Source organism: Piliocolobus tephrosceles, chromosome 6 (assembly GCF_002776525.5).
Source record: "Piliocolobus tephrosceles isolate RC106 chromosome 6, ASM277652v3, whole genome shotgun sequence".
Lineage (NCBI taxonomy): Eukaryota > Metazoa > Chordata > Mammalia > Primates > Cercopithecidae > Piliocolobus > Piliocolobus tephrosceles.
The window spans coordinates 134,347,954-134,363,187 of record NC_045439.1 but is presented as its reverse complement, the minus strand read 5'-3'; the positions used below and the strand labels follow the sequence as shown (position 1 = coordinate 134,363,187).

General features: G+C 37.1%; 1 protein-coding gene across 4 annotated transcripts in view; it reads left to right on the top strand.

Annotated features, from left to right (window-relative positions):
- Positions 1-15,234, top strand: part of MCTP2 (multiple C2 and transmembrane domain containing 2) — a 269,346-nt gene that overhangs the window by 155,315 nt on the left and 98,797 nt on the right. For all 4 annotated transcript variants that reach the window (XM_026455447.2, XM_026455445.1, XM_026455446.1 and 1 more), the window contains 2 exons: positions 334-436; positions 15,002-15,103. In XM_026455447.2, coding sequence (XP_026311232.1) covers positions 334-436; positions 15,002-15,103 — 205 coding nt within the window. The remainder of the gene's footprint in view (positions 1-333; positions 437-15,001; positions 15,104-15,234) is intronic.

Below are 15,234 nucleotides of genomic sequence, written 5' to 3'. Positions count from 1 at the left end.
TTTTAAAAATTACTTAGGTTGGACACTGCTAATGCTTTCTCCCTATCCTTTCTTTAGTTTCTTTGAAAGTCCTACCCTTGAGTACAGGTATACTGTTTGCGAAATGTCGTAGTAAAAAAGTTGACTTCTTTTTTTCATATGGATGTCTGAATCTTCTGTGATGGAAGGTTTGGGAATACAGTCAGTTTGATTTAATTTTTGGAATTTAATTAAATGGTAGTTTTATACTCTAAGGACATACAGACTTAATTAGTGAAACAGTGTTTCCAGATCTTCATGGAACAGACTTCACTTGTGTGTTTTTGTGTATGATACATGGTATTTTTGTTACAGTCCCATTAAAGATATCCATGATGTTTTGGAAGTGACAGTGTTTGATGAAGATGGAGATAAACCCCCAGATTTTCTTGGAAAAGTTGCCATTCCCTTGCTGTCCGTAAGTTTCCTTTATTAATAAACAATTTATGAGTCATTTTATAGTTGATGAGTTTCTATGGTCTAGAGTTGCTTTATCTTTGTCAACCTGGGAGAAAAAATCCTCCTAACTATAGCAGGAAACAACTGTTTTATTCCTCATTCTTATCTGATATTTTCAGTAGTTTCAGATATACAGGGATATAATTTTTTCCTGTTTCAGTCCAATATTGATTTAACCAACCAAAACATTTTGACTAGTTTTTCAATTCATTTTCATTCTTTCCATCTTAAGGCAGGAATTTGTCTTTGGTTACAAGAAATATAGATCAATGACTGAATTTCTATTTATTAATGAAAAACACACATGTATTTCTTTATACCTTCTGACTGTACATTTCTTCAAAGATTAATTGTTGGTAACTGCACATTTGTTCTCAGTTCTTCTAAAGACTATTTTCCCAAAAGTTCTGTTTGTCTTTTTAGTAGTCATGTTTGCTTTCGGTTTCAAAATTAAAAAATGCTTTGTGGAAGAAAGCAGAGAGCCTTTCTTGGAGAAGTGTTTTGGCAGTCCAACTAAAAGATAATGCACCAGGGTCAGTGAAGGAAAAAATACAAAATTCAGAAGAGAAAGCACCAAAGAATGCCTTTACGTGGCGGGGGTGGTGGTGGGGGGTGCGGGGAACAGGAGAGTGAATTCATCTCTTAATTAGACAGCAATGTGTGTACCAAATGTACTGTTTGAGAAGTGAGAATTTCAGTTTTTCATCCAACCATTAACACAATTTGTTTTAGGCTTATTATGACTTTATCAGCCAATGAGACTTTATTCTTCCCAAAGACTTATTTTTCCCAAGCTATCTGTGGATGGAGCACTCTGTAATTTAACCATGAGGTTAGCCTAACTTGCATGATGTTTGCAGAGGGAGGAATGCTGTACTTCTTAATATCTTTTCTTCTGTGTTTGCGGGCTTGGTTAATTTCTCCCCGAGTTCTCATATCCCTGATGTTACTCAGAGAGCCTGTCTGGAGCATCTGCTCCCTGGTACGGCTGGCTCCTGCCACATGCTCTGAGCCATCGGCACCAGTCGAGCAGCTCTCAGAGAGGAGATGGCAATTTGGGATTTCCCCCGCTTTTTTATTACAACTTTGTCAGTTATTCCCATGAGAATACATGTAACCAGAATGTGGGAGACACTTTAGAGAGGTCTGGGGGACTAGAAGCAAAGACTCTCCTTGACAGTTTTCTCATCTCACTTTTTTTATTCCTTGCTTGGAACATGACCTTTTTTTTTTTTTTTTCTTTTTTTTTTTTTTTTTAACTCCCCTCTGTTTTGTACATAAAAGTTTTGTGTGTTTGGTCTTTCTATAGTACCAACAATTGACTTAGCTTGCCGGCCTGCCTGACTTCCTTTCCCCAAACCCTTCCCCCCTTCTATCTTTCTCCTCTTCCCTTCTTGTAGCCAACCTAAAGAAAGTCAAGGTGTGTGGTGGCTTGCATTTAAAGTAGGCTTTCACAAAACCTTCTACCTTGTATTTTGAAGGATCTGGTTTATAAAAAGCATTAGCTTAGGTTAGTGGTTCTTCCTTTTTCTCTCCTTCCTCTCCTCCCTTCCTCCTTCCTCCTTCCCCCGTCCTCCTTTCCTTCCTCCTTCTCTCTCCTTCCCTCTCTCCTTCCTTCCCTAGAAGATCTAAGAAATTACCTTCAGCTAAATCAGTTTCTCAATCGTGGCACTATTGATATTTTGAGCCAGGACACTCTTTGTTATATGGAGCTGCCTGTGCATTGTAGCATGTCCAGCCATCTCCCTGACCTCCACACACTAGATAACAGTAATGCCTGCCCACATCCCTGCTGTGACAGCCAAATATGTATGCAGACGTTGCCAGATATTCTGAGGGTGTAGAGATCACTTCCAGTCAAGAACCGCTGACCTAAACTAATGCATTTTTCAAAACATGCCTTTCAAAATACAAGGTAGAATATCTCATGAACGACCTGGCTTAAATGCAGGGAGTCCTCGATTGGGACTTTTTTCAGATTGGTCATAAGCTGCCTTATGGTCTGTTGTTCATTCATTTGTTCCACAGATGTTCATCAAGCGTCCACTTTGTGCCAGGCAGTGCTTTAGGTGATAGAGCTCTAATAACGACCAGAGGGAGGCTCCCTTTTCACGTGGAGCTTTTATTATAGTAGCAGGAAACAATGCATAAACAAAACAAAAGCAGTATACAGAATGTTAGATGGTGAAAAGTAAAGAGGGAGAGGATTGCCAGGAATATGTGTGGGGAAGGGCACTTTTTTCCGGCTGCTAGCCAGGGAGGGCCTCATGGAAAAGGGGACATTTGAGTGGGAACTTAAGGAGGTGAGGGAGAGAGCCATGTGGATATCTGAGAAATCCCTCCCAGGCAGGAAATTCTCAAGTTCAAGGGCTGTGAGGCAGGACCTTGACTGTCAAATTCCAGCGATGGCTGGGCAGCCAGTATAGATTGATCAAGTGTGCCTGGTGGCGAACAGGAAAGGACACAGGGGTAGGGTGGAGCTGGAGAGGACCCTGGCGGATGTAAAAGTGAAAAAGATTGAAGTACTTTGACTTTTTCGTAGTGGGGGATGGAAAGCCACAAAGCGTTTCAGGCCAGGAAGTACTTGATTTGTTCCACATTATGTGTTTGTTTCTAATATAAAAGTGCTGTGTACATCCAGGAATAACCCCTGATCTGCAAGGTCTCCACCTTGTAAAGCAGCACAGCCTGGGCCATTCCTCTCAAGGACTTTGGGGGTCCCTGGTATGGTACACTCAATAGGGTGCTTCGGCTGCTGCTGTTCACTCTGTTTCCATGCAGATTCATTTCCGATTCCTGACTGATAAATTGGGGAAGTGATCACATCTTCTAATGCATCTATGTGGGCTCTTCCTGAAATTCAGTGGTCCACCTGCTACATTCCCTCTCCAAATGAATTGATTCTCTGTCTAATATTAGATATAAATATGATCTTAAAATTGCCGTAACCCTAAATTTAACTGGCAAAGTATAAGCTGTAAGTTGTTTCGTGAATCATTCTATTTTCAAATAATTCTAACTTGTGATTTAGAGGATGTGTTTTAACCTACTTATTTGGATGTAGGTTTTTTTTTTTTTCTTTAATCTCTCTTGTGTGATGCTTACAATAGAATAGTGAACTAGCAAGTTCTTGCCGTGCACTTAGCTTGCGCTGAATCATCAATTCTCTAAGGACTGGATGAGGCAGGCTTTATTACTATGCCCATTCACAAATACAGATACTGAAGCACTGAAAGGATCCTGTAGCTAGTAAGTAATAGAGACAAGATTTGAATTTAGGTGGTATCACACTAAAGCCTGAGCTCCTAAGAGTTTGTTATATTGCCACAGTGAGTAACTATTAAGTATATATCATCCCCAAAGCAAGAATCAAGAGGCCATTTTGTGTAACCACTGTGCTATGTGCCGTCAGGGTTGGGGTTGGTGGGTGGCAAGAGGGACGCAGACTTGAAGAGTTGCATATGCTGCAGGAAGGCATCTGTGCAATAAACACATATGACCCAAATAAACATATAAGTCCCACGGGAACGAGAAAGGGCAGTGGGAAGTAGGAGGTATGGGTTTAAGTTCAGGAAGACTTAGGAAGCTGGGAGTTTGAGCTGGATCAGGGATGAGTGGCATGTTGATAGTGTATTATGGGTGAAGAATAAAGGTCATTCCAAACAGAGGGTCCAGGGAGAGAATGAGGGAAGCAGAGGTTTAGGGGAAAGGCCATGTCTGGGAACGAGGAGGGACCCAGCTTCCAGGAGCCCAGGGTGGGCATGGAGGGGAAGTGGGACACTTCCTGGACCTGGAGGTAGAGATATTGGAGCAGTTGACTAGGAAGAAAGTTTTGGCTCTAGTATGAAGCAAATTAGTGAGAGAGAAGACTCTTCCCAGAAGACTTGGCTGAAACTCTCAGAATTAAGCGTCAAAGAACACCCTTAGATTTCATATTGTGTGCTTCTTAGGAGAAGGATTTGTTTCTCTGTTTTGTTTTGTTTTGTTTTTTAACATGAGAGAGAATCATAAAAATTGATTTGTTGGTGTTTCACTCTGATCTTTATAGGCTGTGGAGCCATAATCAATAATACCTTATTTTAGGTTTAAAAACAGAAATTGTGTTTCTTGAAGAGGAATGTGAATAAATTTTTTGAGAATTCATTTTCTGTAATCAGGTCATAAACCATAACTTGATTTATACTTTTAGAGAAAATGCAAACTATATTTTTAAATGTCTAAGTATAAAGTATAGAATATACTTCAATTTTTAATCTCACTCAAAATGGTAATGTGCTAAGTGCATTTAAGCCTGGTAAATAAAGAGCCCGTTCTAAATTCATTGTATCTTTTTAATCAGGGTGAATGTGCTAACTGACTACTGGCTCATTTAAAATCCATATAAATATATTCATTATTAATGGTGAATTGTTCAAGGCTTATATATGTATAGATATATGCTTAGATGTTTATCATAATCGAAAGAATACAGGCCAATGGGCTATCCTTCCATATATTTCATTTGTCTTCAGTCTTTTTCAGAAAAAGTAGTTATTTATATAGATATATAATATGTTTTAATGAAATATTCATGGGTAAAACAGTAGAAAATTGAGATTGGAATGTGTTATAATCTGAAGACTTCTAGTATTTACTCATTTTCACATTGCTCCTCTAATCTTCTAAACAGTAACGTAGTAAGTGTGCGTTAGAGAACACTAAGCACACCTTAGAATCTAAAAACATGTCAGGCAGTAGACACTATCTTCTGCTAATTCACTGATTCAAAAGACTTATTTAATATTTTTATCCTCAATTAAGTGATCTTAATTCTGTCCTGAAAATCAGGCTGGATTCTTCGATTCTTCTCCTCTAGGCCATTCCTTTTTATTGAATCACACATTTACCCTCTCAGAATTACCCAATGGACCCATTTTAGGAGACTGAAAATCAGCTTTCGTGGCAATCTGTAAAATGGGAAAAGCATGTATATATTGGTATTTCCTAATAATAAATAAGAAGTCATCTGCAGCTTGATGAAGACCTGCAATTTTTTTTTTTTTGAGATGGATTCTTTCTCTGTTACCTGGGCTGGAGTACAGTGGCTCCATCTTGGCTCACTGCAGCCTCCGCCTCCCAGGCTCAAGCAATTCTCCTGACTCAGCCTCCTGAGTAACTGGGATTACAGGTGCCCACCACCACGCCAAGCTAATTTTTGTATTTTTAGTAGAGACAGGGTTTCACCATGTTGGCCAGGCTGGTCTCAAACTACTGACCCCAGGTGCTCTGCCCACCTCAGCCTCCCAAAGTGCTGGGATTACAGGTATGAGCCACCATGCCTGGCCGAAGACCTGCGTTTTGAATCAAATGTGAGTCCTTTTGTGTGAGCCAGGCCAATGTCACAAATGACTGTATAATCAGAAGCATGGGTCTTTATGCTGCCCTTCTAAATTCCCAGCGTTTTCTGTGAATCCATGCACACCTGATAGCTGGCTGCACCAATAACAGCTTCACTTAATTAGTTTTATAGGACAAATTTTCTATAATGGCTTGTACCAAATAAATGCCACGTACATCTCCATTTGCATTTTCAGTTAACTCTGTTGCCCAAGTTTCACCTGTGATGGGTTTGTGCATTGAAATGGACTTGAACAATCCTAGGTTATTTTAGGTTAATACAGAAATTTTTGGCCATTAAAGTAAATAATATTGATTTATAATTAAGCTTAAAAAAAAGTAAAAGTAATCTGTTGCTAAGATTTGGTTTTCCAGGGCACAGATTTGGTTGGGAAATTCCATGTGAGTCAAGTTGGTGCCATAGGGTAGAGGGGCAGTGTACATAGGTGAAAGGGAGAGAGGGATGTATCACCTGGGACATCATTTGATAAAGACAAAACTTGAGTCCCGATACGGGGTGAAAATGGTCACGTTGAACGGAAACTTTCAACTCTTCTCATTGTCTACTCCTGGTCCAATGTGTCCATTGAAATAAATAAATGAAGACTAAATAATGCAAATTTCCTATTGGTCCTAGAAACTAGGCAAGAATACGTTTAACTTGCTGGATAGATCCTGAGCCCCATGCAGTAGACAGTATAGGTATTTGATTAGAACAGACAGGGTAAGAGAGAAAGAATGACTGTAGGAATCTCCTGATGGCAAGTAGAAAGCTGGGTGAATCACACATGGTGGTAGATGTTAAATCAGTTGAACTTTTCTATTAAGTGGAAAAACCTCTTACATGGATTCAAAGAGTAAAATCTAACTGCTGCTTCTTTGAGACACCTAAACCACAGTAATACACAAGTGGATGAACGAAAGTATCCTACACAAATGTAAGTAAAAGGTAGGCCAAAAACTTGATACAGGTTTTAGGGGTAAAAAAAAAACATTGAATTAACCATAAGGTTATAAGACTGGGCGCGGTGGCTCACACCTGGATTCCCAAAACTTTGAGAGGCCAAGGTGGGCGGATCACGAGGTTAGGAGATCAAGACCATCCTGGCTAACACGGTGAAACGCCATCTCCAGTAAAAAATATAAAAATTTAGCTGGGCGTGGGGATGGGCACCTGTAGTTGGTCAGGAGGCTGAGGCAGGAGAATGGCGTGAACCCGGGCAGCAGAGGTTGCAGTGAGCAGAGATTGCACCACTGCACTCCAGCCTGGGTGACAGAGTGAGACTCCATCTCAAAATAAATAAATAAATAAATAAAAGGTTATTATAAATATGAACCTTTAAGTGGATAACTTTTCATAGAAATAGATATGCATATTAAACAGGGAAAAATAATAAAACTAGAATTGTCAAACAATATATGTTATGTATTCAGCATTTTAAAAATCAGAAACAGGCCGGGCGCAGTGGCTCACGCCTGTAATCCCAGCATTTTGGGAGGCTGAGCCAGGTGAATCACAAGGTCAGGAGTTCGAGACCAGTCTGACCAACATGGTGAAACCCCATTTTCTACTAAAAATACAAAAATTAGCCGGGCATGGTGACATGCATCTGTAATCCCAGCTACTCAGGAGGCTGGGGCAGGAGTATCACTTGAACCTGGGAGGCAGAGTTTGCAGTGAGCCAAGATCACGCCACTGCACTCCAGCCTGGGTGATAGAGCAAGACTTCACCTCAAAAAAAAAAAAAAAAAAAAAAAAGGGGGGGAAAAAAAAAACCCGAAACAAAAATTAGAAACAAAAAAGGCTGAGAATGGATGCCTCTTGAAGGCCCTAATTTGGGAAGATCCAGGAAATGTTATTAGTGAAGATCCTGCACATTCCTCTGCAAACACTGCATTTCTCAGCAGGAGATTCTGGAGTTTCTCTCTGTCTCTCTCTCACTCACTTTTTTTAAAAAGCTAATTCTCAGATGATTTCTAAGCATACTAAGGTGGTGGTTCTCAAATTTTGGAGAAGATAAGCAATAAGCTTGATCTAATGTATGTGTGTGTATACATACACATAAAAAATAGAAAATATTCTGTTCCAGTACCCATTTAACATACTCAAACACTGATCGTGTTCTGGGTCTAAAATACTTCAGTAAATTCACAAAAAGCAGAAATTATACTTGGTTACAGTATTATAAAAATAGACATTGGTAATAGAAATATCAAGCTATTTGCTGGCAGAAAAAAAAAAAATCCCAAATAGCTAAGGTAGATACCAAAACTGCAATTATAAACTACTTAGAAATGGACAATTAAATACTATACATAAAAACTATGGATAAAGGCCAAAAGTGTTATTCAGAGGAAATTCTTACCTTGAATGGTTTTAGCATTAAACAAGAAATGTTGAAAATCAATTAAACATCTGAACAACAACAACAACAAAATCTCAAGTTAATAAAAGAAAGAAAACTTGAATTAAGATAAAAGCAGAGAGCAATAATCTGGAAAATAAGTGAATAACAGATATGTTAAATACATATATTCCCCAAAAAACAAATGAGGCAAACCATTTAAAGGGTTCATGGAGAAAAAGAAAAAAATAGATTAAGGATGAGGAAAGAACTATAAAGAACACTCAACTTCTCTGAGGGGTCTGAGAGAAAACATGAATAGTTATAGAGACATGTCCTGGGAGAACCTGGGTACTGTAAAGGTATAAAATCTCTCCGTATGAACTGTAAACATAATACAATTCCATGTTTCGGAAAATGTTTATAAAAAAGTAAAGAAAATTGTCTTCAAAAAGTATAACTGTAGCAATTTGGATGTACTGTTTAGTGAAAATAATTACCCAAAGACTAGGAAAATTTATGAAATTATTTCAGCCTTTTCTCCCTGCATCCACCCTGCCCCCCTCACAAATAAGAAAATAACAAATCCAAATTATTTTATAAACAAGTATTTTTCAACCCTTAAAGAGACAAGCCATTCTTAGATTACATTTATTAAGAACATGAAAACATGAAAAACTTGGAGAAAAAATAGAGCTATTCCCTCTATTACCTCATCTTTAAGTTGGTAATAGTTCCTATTGCATAGGATTGTTTGGAAAATCTAATGAGCTTATATGTTTATGAATTAGCAATTAAAAATTAAGCCTTTTATGTCAGTTTTGAGCAATACAAAATTAAATATGCAATTATGCACATTTTAATAAAGGAAATATTTGCAAATACTATCTTTCTGATAACATATTATCTATAAATAATCTATCTGATAATAACATGTATTAACCTTGAACATAAAGAAAATACATAGAAAACATTTTGGAATGAATAAAATGTCAGTAAGATCAGCATTATGAAAATAAGATTCATGACTATACACAATGGGAAAACATTTTTAAAAAGTGAAAAAGAATCCAAGACTGTAACAGAAAATAAAGCAAAAAATTATAATGTCTTAAGATTTATGTGAAGAAATTCTAGAACTGTACTGAAGGGCTTGAGAGAGGACTAATTGGAAATCATTTACTTTATAATAAACTTGAAGGATGAAGTCACTGGTAAATGATAAACTACTTAATAAGCAATTCTGGGAATTTGGTTGCTTATCCATTGGGGAAAATGTGTCGGTGTATTACAGCAAACACAACAATTTCAAGATGAGTTAAAGATCAAACACTTGAAACAAACTTCATTAAAAATGTCAAAATAGTGGGGAAATCCTGTGTAAGTAAACTGAGAAGCAGGAATAATAAGAGAGAAAAAATCTTAAGATGTCAGTATGGCCAAAACAAAAATCACCATCAGAAATTAAAGACAAAGGATAGACTGGTAAAAGTTACTGGCAGTATCTAAACAAATGGATAATATCACTAGTACAGTATATACATTTTCTTTAATCAATAAGGAAAATACAAGTCAACCTAGCAGAAAACTTCATTCAAAGAAGTCGAAATTGGCCAGGCACAGTGGGTCACACCGGTAATCCTAGCACTTTGGGAGGCTAAGGCGGGTGGATCACCTGAGGTCAGGAGTTTGAGGCCCGCCTGGCCAACATGGTGAAACCTCGTCTCTACTAAAAATACAAAAATTAGCCGGGCGTGGTGGCGTGCTGCTGTAATCCCAGCTGCTCAGGAGGCTGAGGCAGGAGAATCACTTGAACTTGGCAGGCGGAGGTTGCAGTGAGCCAAGATTGCACCATGGCATTCCAGCCTAGGCAATAGCGCAAAACTCCACCTCAAAAAAAAAAAAAAAAAAAAAAAAAAAAAAAACCGTAAAAAACATGATAGCTGAACACATATGAATGGCTTATGATTTATTCAACTATGATCATGATGTTCAAGAATGCAAATGCTGCTATAGCCAGACTACCTAGTGACATCCTGACTCCTCCCTTAAACTGGCTGTGTGATTTTTGATGTTACTTAACCTGTCTGTCTGCATTCCTTTGTTGCTGAAGTGAAGATATGTATCCTTGTACTTGCATTGGAGGTGTATGTTGAAGATCAGAGTTAAGTGTGAGATGGCCACAACATTCCCTGGCACGCAGTGAGCACTTATAGTGTAAGCTGGCATTACCTTCATCTGCATTGTTTTAGCAATTGAAATGACCAAATACGAATATGCCTTAAAAACCTCATATGAGTGTTTGTTTAAAAATGTTATATTGACATTGTGACTGGGTGCAGTGGCTCATGCCTGTAATCCCAGCACTTTGGGAGGCTGAGGCGGGTGGATCATGAGATCAGGAGATCGAGACCATCCTGGCTAATATGGTAAAACCCTGTTTCTACTAAAAATACAAAGCATTAGCCAGGTGTGGTAGCATGTGCCTGTAGTCCCAGCTACTTGGGAGGCTGAGGCAGCAGAATCGCTTGAACCTGGGAGGCAGAGGTTGCAGTAGACCAAGATTGCGCCACTGCACTCCAGCCTGGGCGACAGAGTGAGACTCTGTCTCAAAAACAAACAAACAAAAAGAGTTATATTAACATTATGTTTTTTTTTTCAACACTTCTTGTAAATTTTGCATGATTTTTGGAATTAATGTGTATTGCTTTTGAAGGAGCAGCTCATATTTTAGGGATAGCTGGTTTGGGTTTCAGGCAGTGGATGAATGGATTGTCTCTAGAAGGAAGAAGTGAAGTAGAAATGGAGGAATTCTAGGGTGATGAATTCCGTGTTGCCTCTACTAATTGGTAGCTGAGCTTCTGTGCAGGCAAACCATGACCTAGTAGGTCTTTCTCGTGCTGTTTGTATAACTCACATCATGGGAACAAGGCCTGATTCCAAGTGGCGACAAGAATGTGAATGGATACCAAGTAAAGTGTATGGATTTTCCTCTTGCCCAGCCACGTGTCTGTCCTCGTCACATTTTATTGGAGAGCTACTTTCCATGTGCATCAGCTGGTACCAACTAATATGTCATGGTGTTGTCACGTTATTTTCCCTTTTATGTAGAGTGAATAATGGCTGAAAGAACAATGCCATTTATACGCAACGTCCTCAGTTTCTAACTGGAAGGTCAAACAATGGGGAATCAATATGACTCTTTAGTTTGGATTTTGATCTTAAGTGTGTATCTTTCCTCTCTAAAGCCATTGATGGTTTTATTGCTTCATATTGATTCTGATTAACCTTGCTATTGAATAAGTTGGCAACTCATTGCATCAAAGATCTTTATAGGAAAGCATAATAATTATTGTTTTCTTAAAAGAGTTCAAGATGAGAAGCTTTTTTCTCGGTTCTCACATGCTCACCTCTGTTATATGCTGATTATAAAATAGTTTAGTTTTCTAATATACTGAGTGTACCATTTATTTGACTCAAAAATTAGTTTTATCAACCAACTTCTAAAAACTGACTATATTTACTGTGCTTACAGCTTGGTAAATATATTTAATATTCTTTTATATATAAAAAAAGTTAAATAGCTTAAGCATGAGTGTGGAGCAAATTAAAAATTTTAAGCAAGACTATCTTCAGTAACTTGGCTCTGGCTCTAAAATCCTGAATTATTACTCAGAAACAGACTTCTTGTACTTCTATTTACTGACTAATTGAACCAGGAATCAACTGTTAGCATGCTCTATAAAAGCTTTGTGATATATTTCTGAAAATAATATAAGGGACATGAAAATGTCAATTTTCCTGATTAGGGGTGTTTGCATTCTCGAGTTAAAACTATTATTACTGTCCTGCGTAGATGCTTTCTTCAACTTATTACCTAATATTATGCATTATTTGGCCATCAAAAGGCAAGTATACAAAAATGTGTAGTAAGTCACTTTGAAGAGTTTATCCTGGAAAACTGAAGTTGAAGACATCATTATTTTATCCAAGACTCGTATTTGAGTGAAGTCCTCCCAAATGTCAGCTCAGGAAATCTCTCCAAATGAATTACGTTGTCTTTCTGTCATAAATTGAAAGCTGTATTGTTCCTTTTTGCCTTTGCTGACAGAGATCTCAAAATTAATGAAAAGTATATATAGATTCTCTCCTCTAAATTTTCTTTTGACTGTGTTTTAATTATGTCTGTTTAATTATTTAATGGAAGCTTTAAAGTTATAAATGTAGAAATAATTTTCAGACTTTTAAATATAAATAATAAATTTAGTTTAGACATGGAGTGTGTGTGTGTGTGTGTATGTTCGGTTTTCATCTCCTATTATATAAATGCTCTCATGTAGGCAAGTTGGAGGATACAGAACTTTTTATCTGACATTCTTGTTTTACAAGTTCAATTATATAATCAGAGAAGAAAATGAAAATATGTTTAAAAGTAGTCTCTTCTGTCACTGTCTCAATGTTAATTATAACACTATTCAAATGTGTTCACCTGTTCTTAACCCAAACATATTCCAAATACAAACTAGCATGTTTCTTCCTTCCTTTACCTTTTATCTTTTCCCTAAAGATATTCCTTATAGCAGATAAGCTAGAAAAGTGGAAGCAACTAAATGTTCATCAGTAGGAGAATTAATAAATTATAGTTTATTCACTTTTTAAAGATTATATAGCAGTATAAAAAATGAACCATACCTAGATACTAATATAAACAAATTAGCAAGTCATATTGATAGATACAAAACAAAATTGCAAAATACATACACTTTGTCACTTAGGCAAATAATTTTAAAAACATTTTTCTGTCAAGACTATTTTTATGAATACAAAACCTCAATAAAACTTAGAAAGGATGCATGCCAAATTCCTATCTAATTTATGTTTAGGGAAAGGAATTTGGTGTTGGTGGAAGTTCAAAGGGACTTCAGTTTTTTCAGCAATTTTTAAACTTTTTGCAGTTTTTAAACTTATATTCTATTTTTTAAGACAGTTAAGTCCCAAACATGCATAGGTTTAATTCTATCTCAGGCTTTGATGCCTGCTTTCATGTCCTTAGGTGGGTTCTGATTTTGCTGACACAATGTGAGGGACATTAGGAAACAGGAAATGGTCATTTACCAAATTAAAAAAAAAATCCCTTTGCTATAAAATATTTCTCTTTATTCTTATACCTCTTGTTCTTCTGTTATCCTTCGCCAGCCCTTAAGAAATCATGGAAATTTTAAGATAACAGTACAATGACTGTGGGTTGAAGCAAAGCTAAACTGGACCCAAGTCAGCTTGGCAAATTGTCAGGCTGTTTTTGTATTTATTTCTTTCAACTTTAACATCCACAATTTATTAAGTGAGACTGTGTATCAAAGCGGAAGCTCAGAATCCTGTTTGGACACCGTTTAGGAAGGAAACCAGGTCTTTATGGGGCACCCCCTTCCTCTTAGCTGCTGGCCAGGAAGACCATCCTTCTGTATCAAACCTATTCAATCAGAAAGAGGTGGGGTGACTTTGGGAAGGAAGATGACCTCTCCCTTGTAAAGTGGAATTGCTCTGTTTCCCCCCATGACTTATTCAACTCATTTCCACCGCTGTTTATAAGAACACTTGTGTGAATGCTTGTAGCGACAGCAATAGTCATTTAAAATATGGCTCAAATTTCATGCTGTTAGATTTCCTATCCTATTTACATTTTTGATCATTACAATCTCAAATAGAGCTTTTGATTAACTTGAGTTTTGCTGAGGCCCTTTTAGAGTTAACAGGTATGCTTCTTAGAAGCCTGAAGTTTAATCAGTTACATATACTACTACTATGTAAAATCATGACTGCTATCAAATCTGAAAAGAGAAAGATTAAATCGAGCTAATTAACTTGTCTTTCATGGGAGCCAATTAGTTTCCAAAATGATACTGAAGATGTTTTACTTAGATAACTTATATGTAGGGTCCACAGGTAGACTAGTGTATGGGACTGATGCGACATGCCAGCCAAGAGAGGACAGCAGAGAAACTTGTTTGTTTTGAAGATTTATTGGCACTGTACATTTTGAGTGTTTTTGGATTTTGACCTCAACTTTAAACTGATTTATTTACTTAATTTGCATTGTTTCCTGGCTAGTAAAATACTCTTAAGACCAGCTCCTTTATTCATTTCTGTTAAAAATAACCTTTTGGGGGAAATAATTTTAGATTTACAGAGAAGTTCAAAGAGAATACAGGGTTCCCCATATATACCTTACCCAGTTTATTCTAATGTTGACGTCATATATTACCATAATACGTTTGTTAAAACTGAAAATAACTAACATTGTTACATTGCAATTAAACTCTGATCCTTATTTGGATTTCACCAGTTTTTGCACCAATATCTTTTTTCTGCTCAAGGACCCAATCCAGAATACCACATTGCATTTAGTCATCTTATCTCCTTAGTCTCTTCTAATCTATGACAGTTTCCTAGTCTTTCCTTTTTCCCATGACCTTTACAGTCTTGAAGAGTATTGGCCAGGAATTTTGTAGAATATTCATCATTTTTGAGTAAATGGAAATATGTAACTTATGATTTGCACCAATTTTTTCACCCACACACCAGTTTCAGCCTGGTGATTGTCACTTTATCTTCCTGTCTAGAGCATGTTATAACAGCATTCTAAAAGTAAAAGGTGATTTATCATGGATTTAATATTTGTTTAATGTTTGCTTCATCTGTGATCATTCTGCATCCCCAATTTTGCCAAAATTAGTTTTGGTTATTTACTTTAAACCACATAGTAACTTTGCACCAATGTGTATCTTATCTTTTGTTTGTGACAGATTAGAGATGGACAACCAAATTGTTATGTACTAAAGAATAAAGATTTAGAACAAGCTTTTAAAGGAGTTATTTACTTAGAGATGGACCTTATATATAATCCGGTAAGTCTAACTGGGTCATACTTCCCGGCTTTCCCATACCTAAAATGGAAAGTGACCAGCTTTTGCAGACTCAAATCAATGTAAGATGTTTCACAATTTTTGCAGCTAGAGAGAGGAAAGAATAGTGTTTT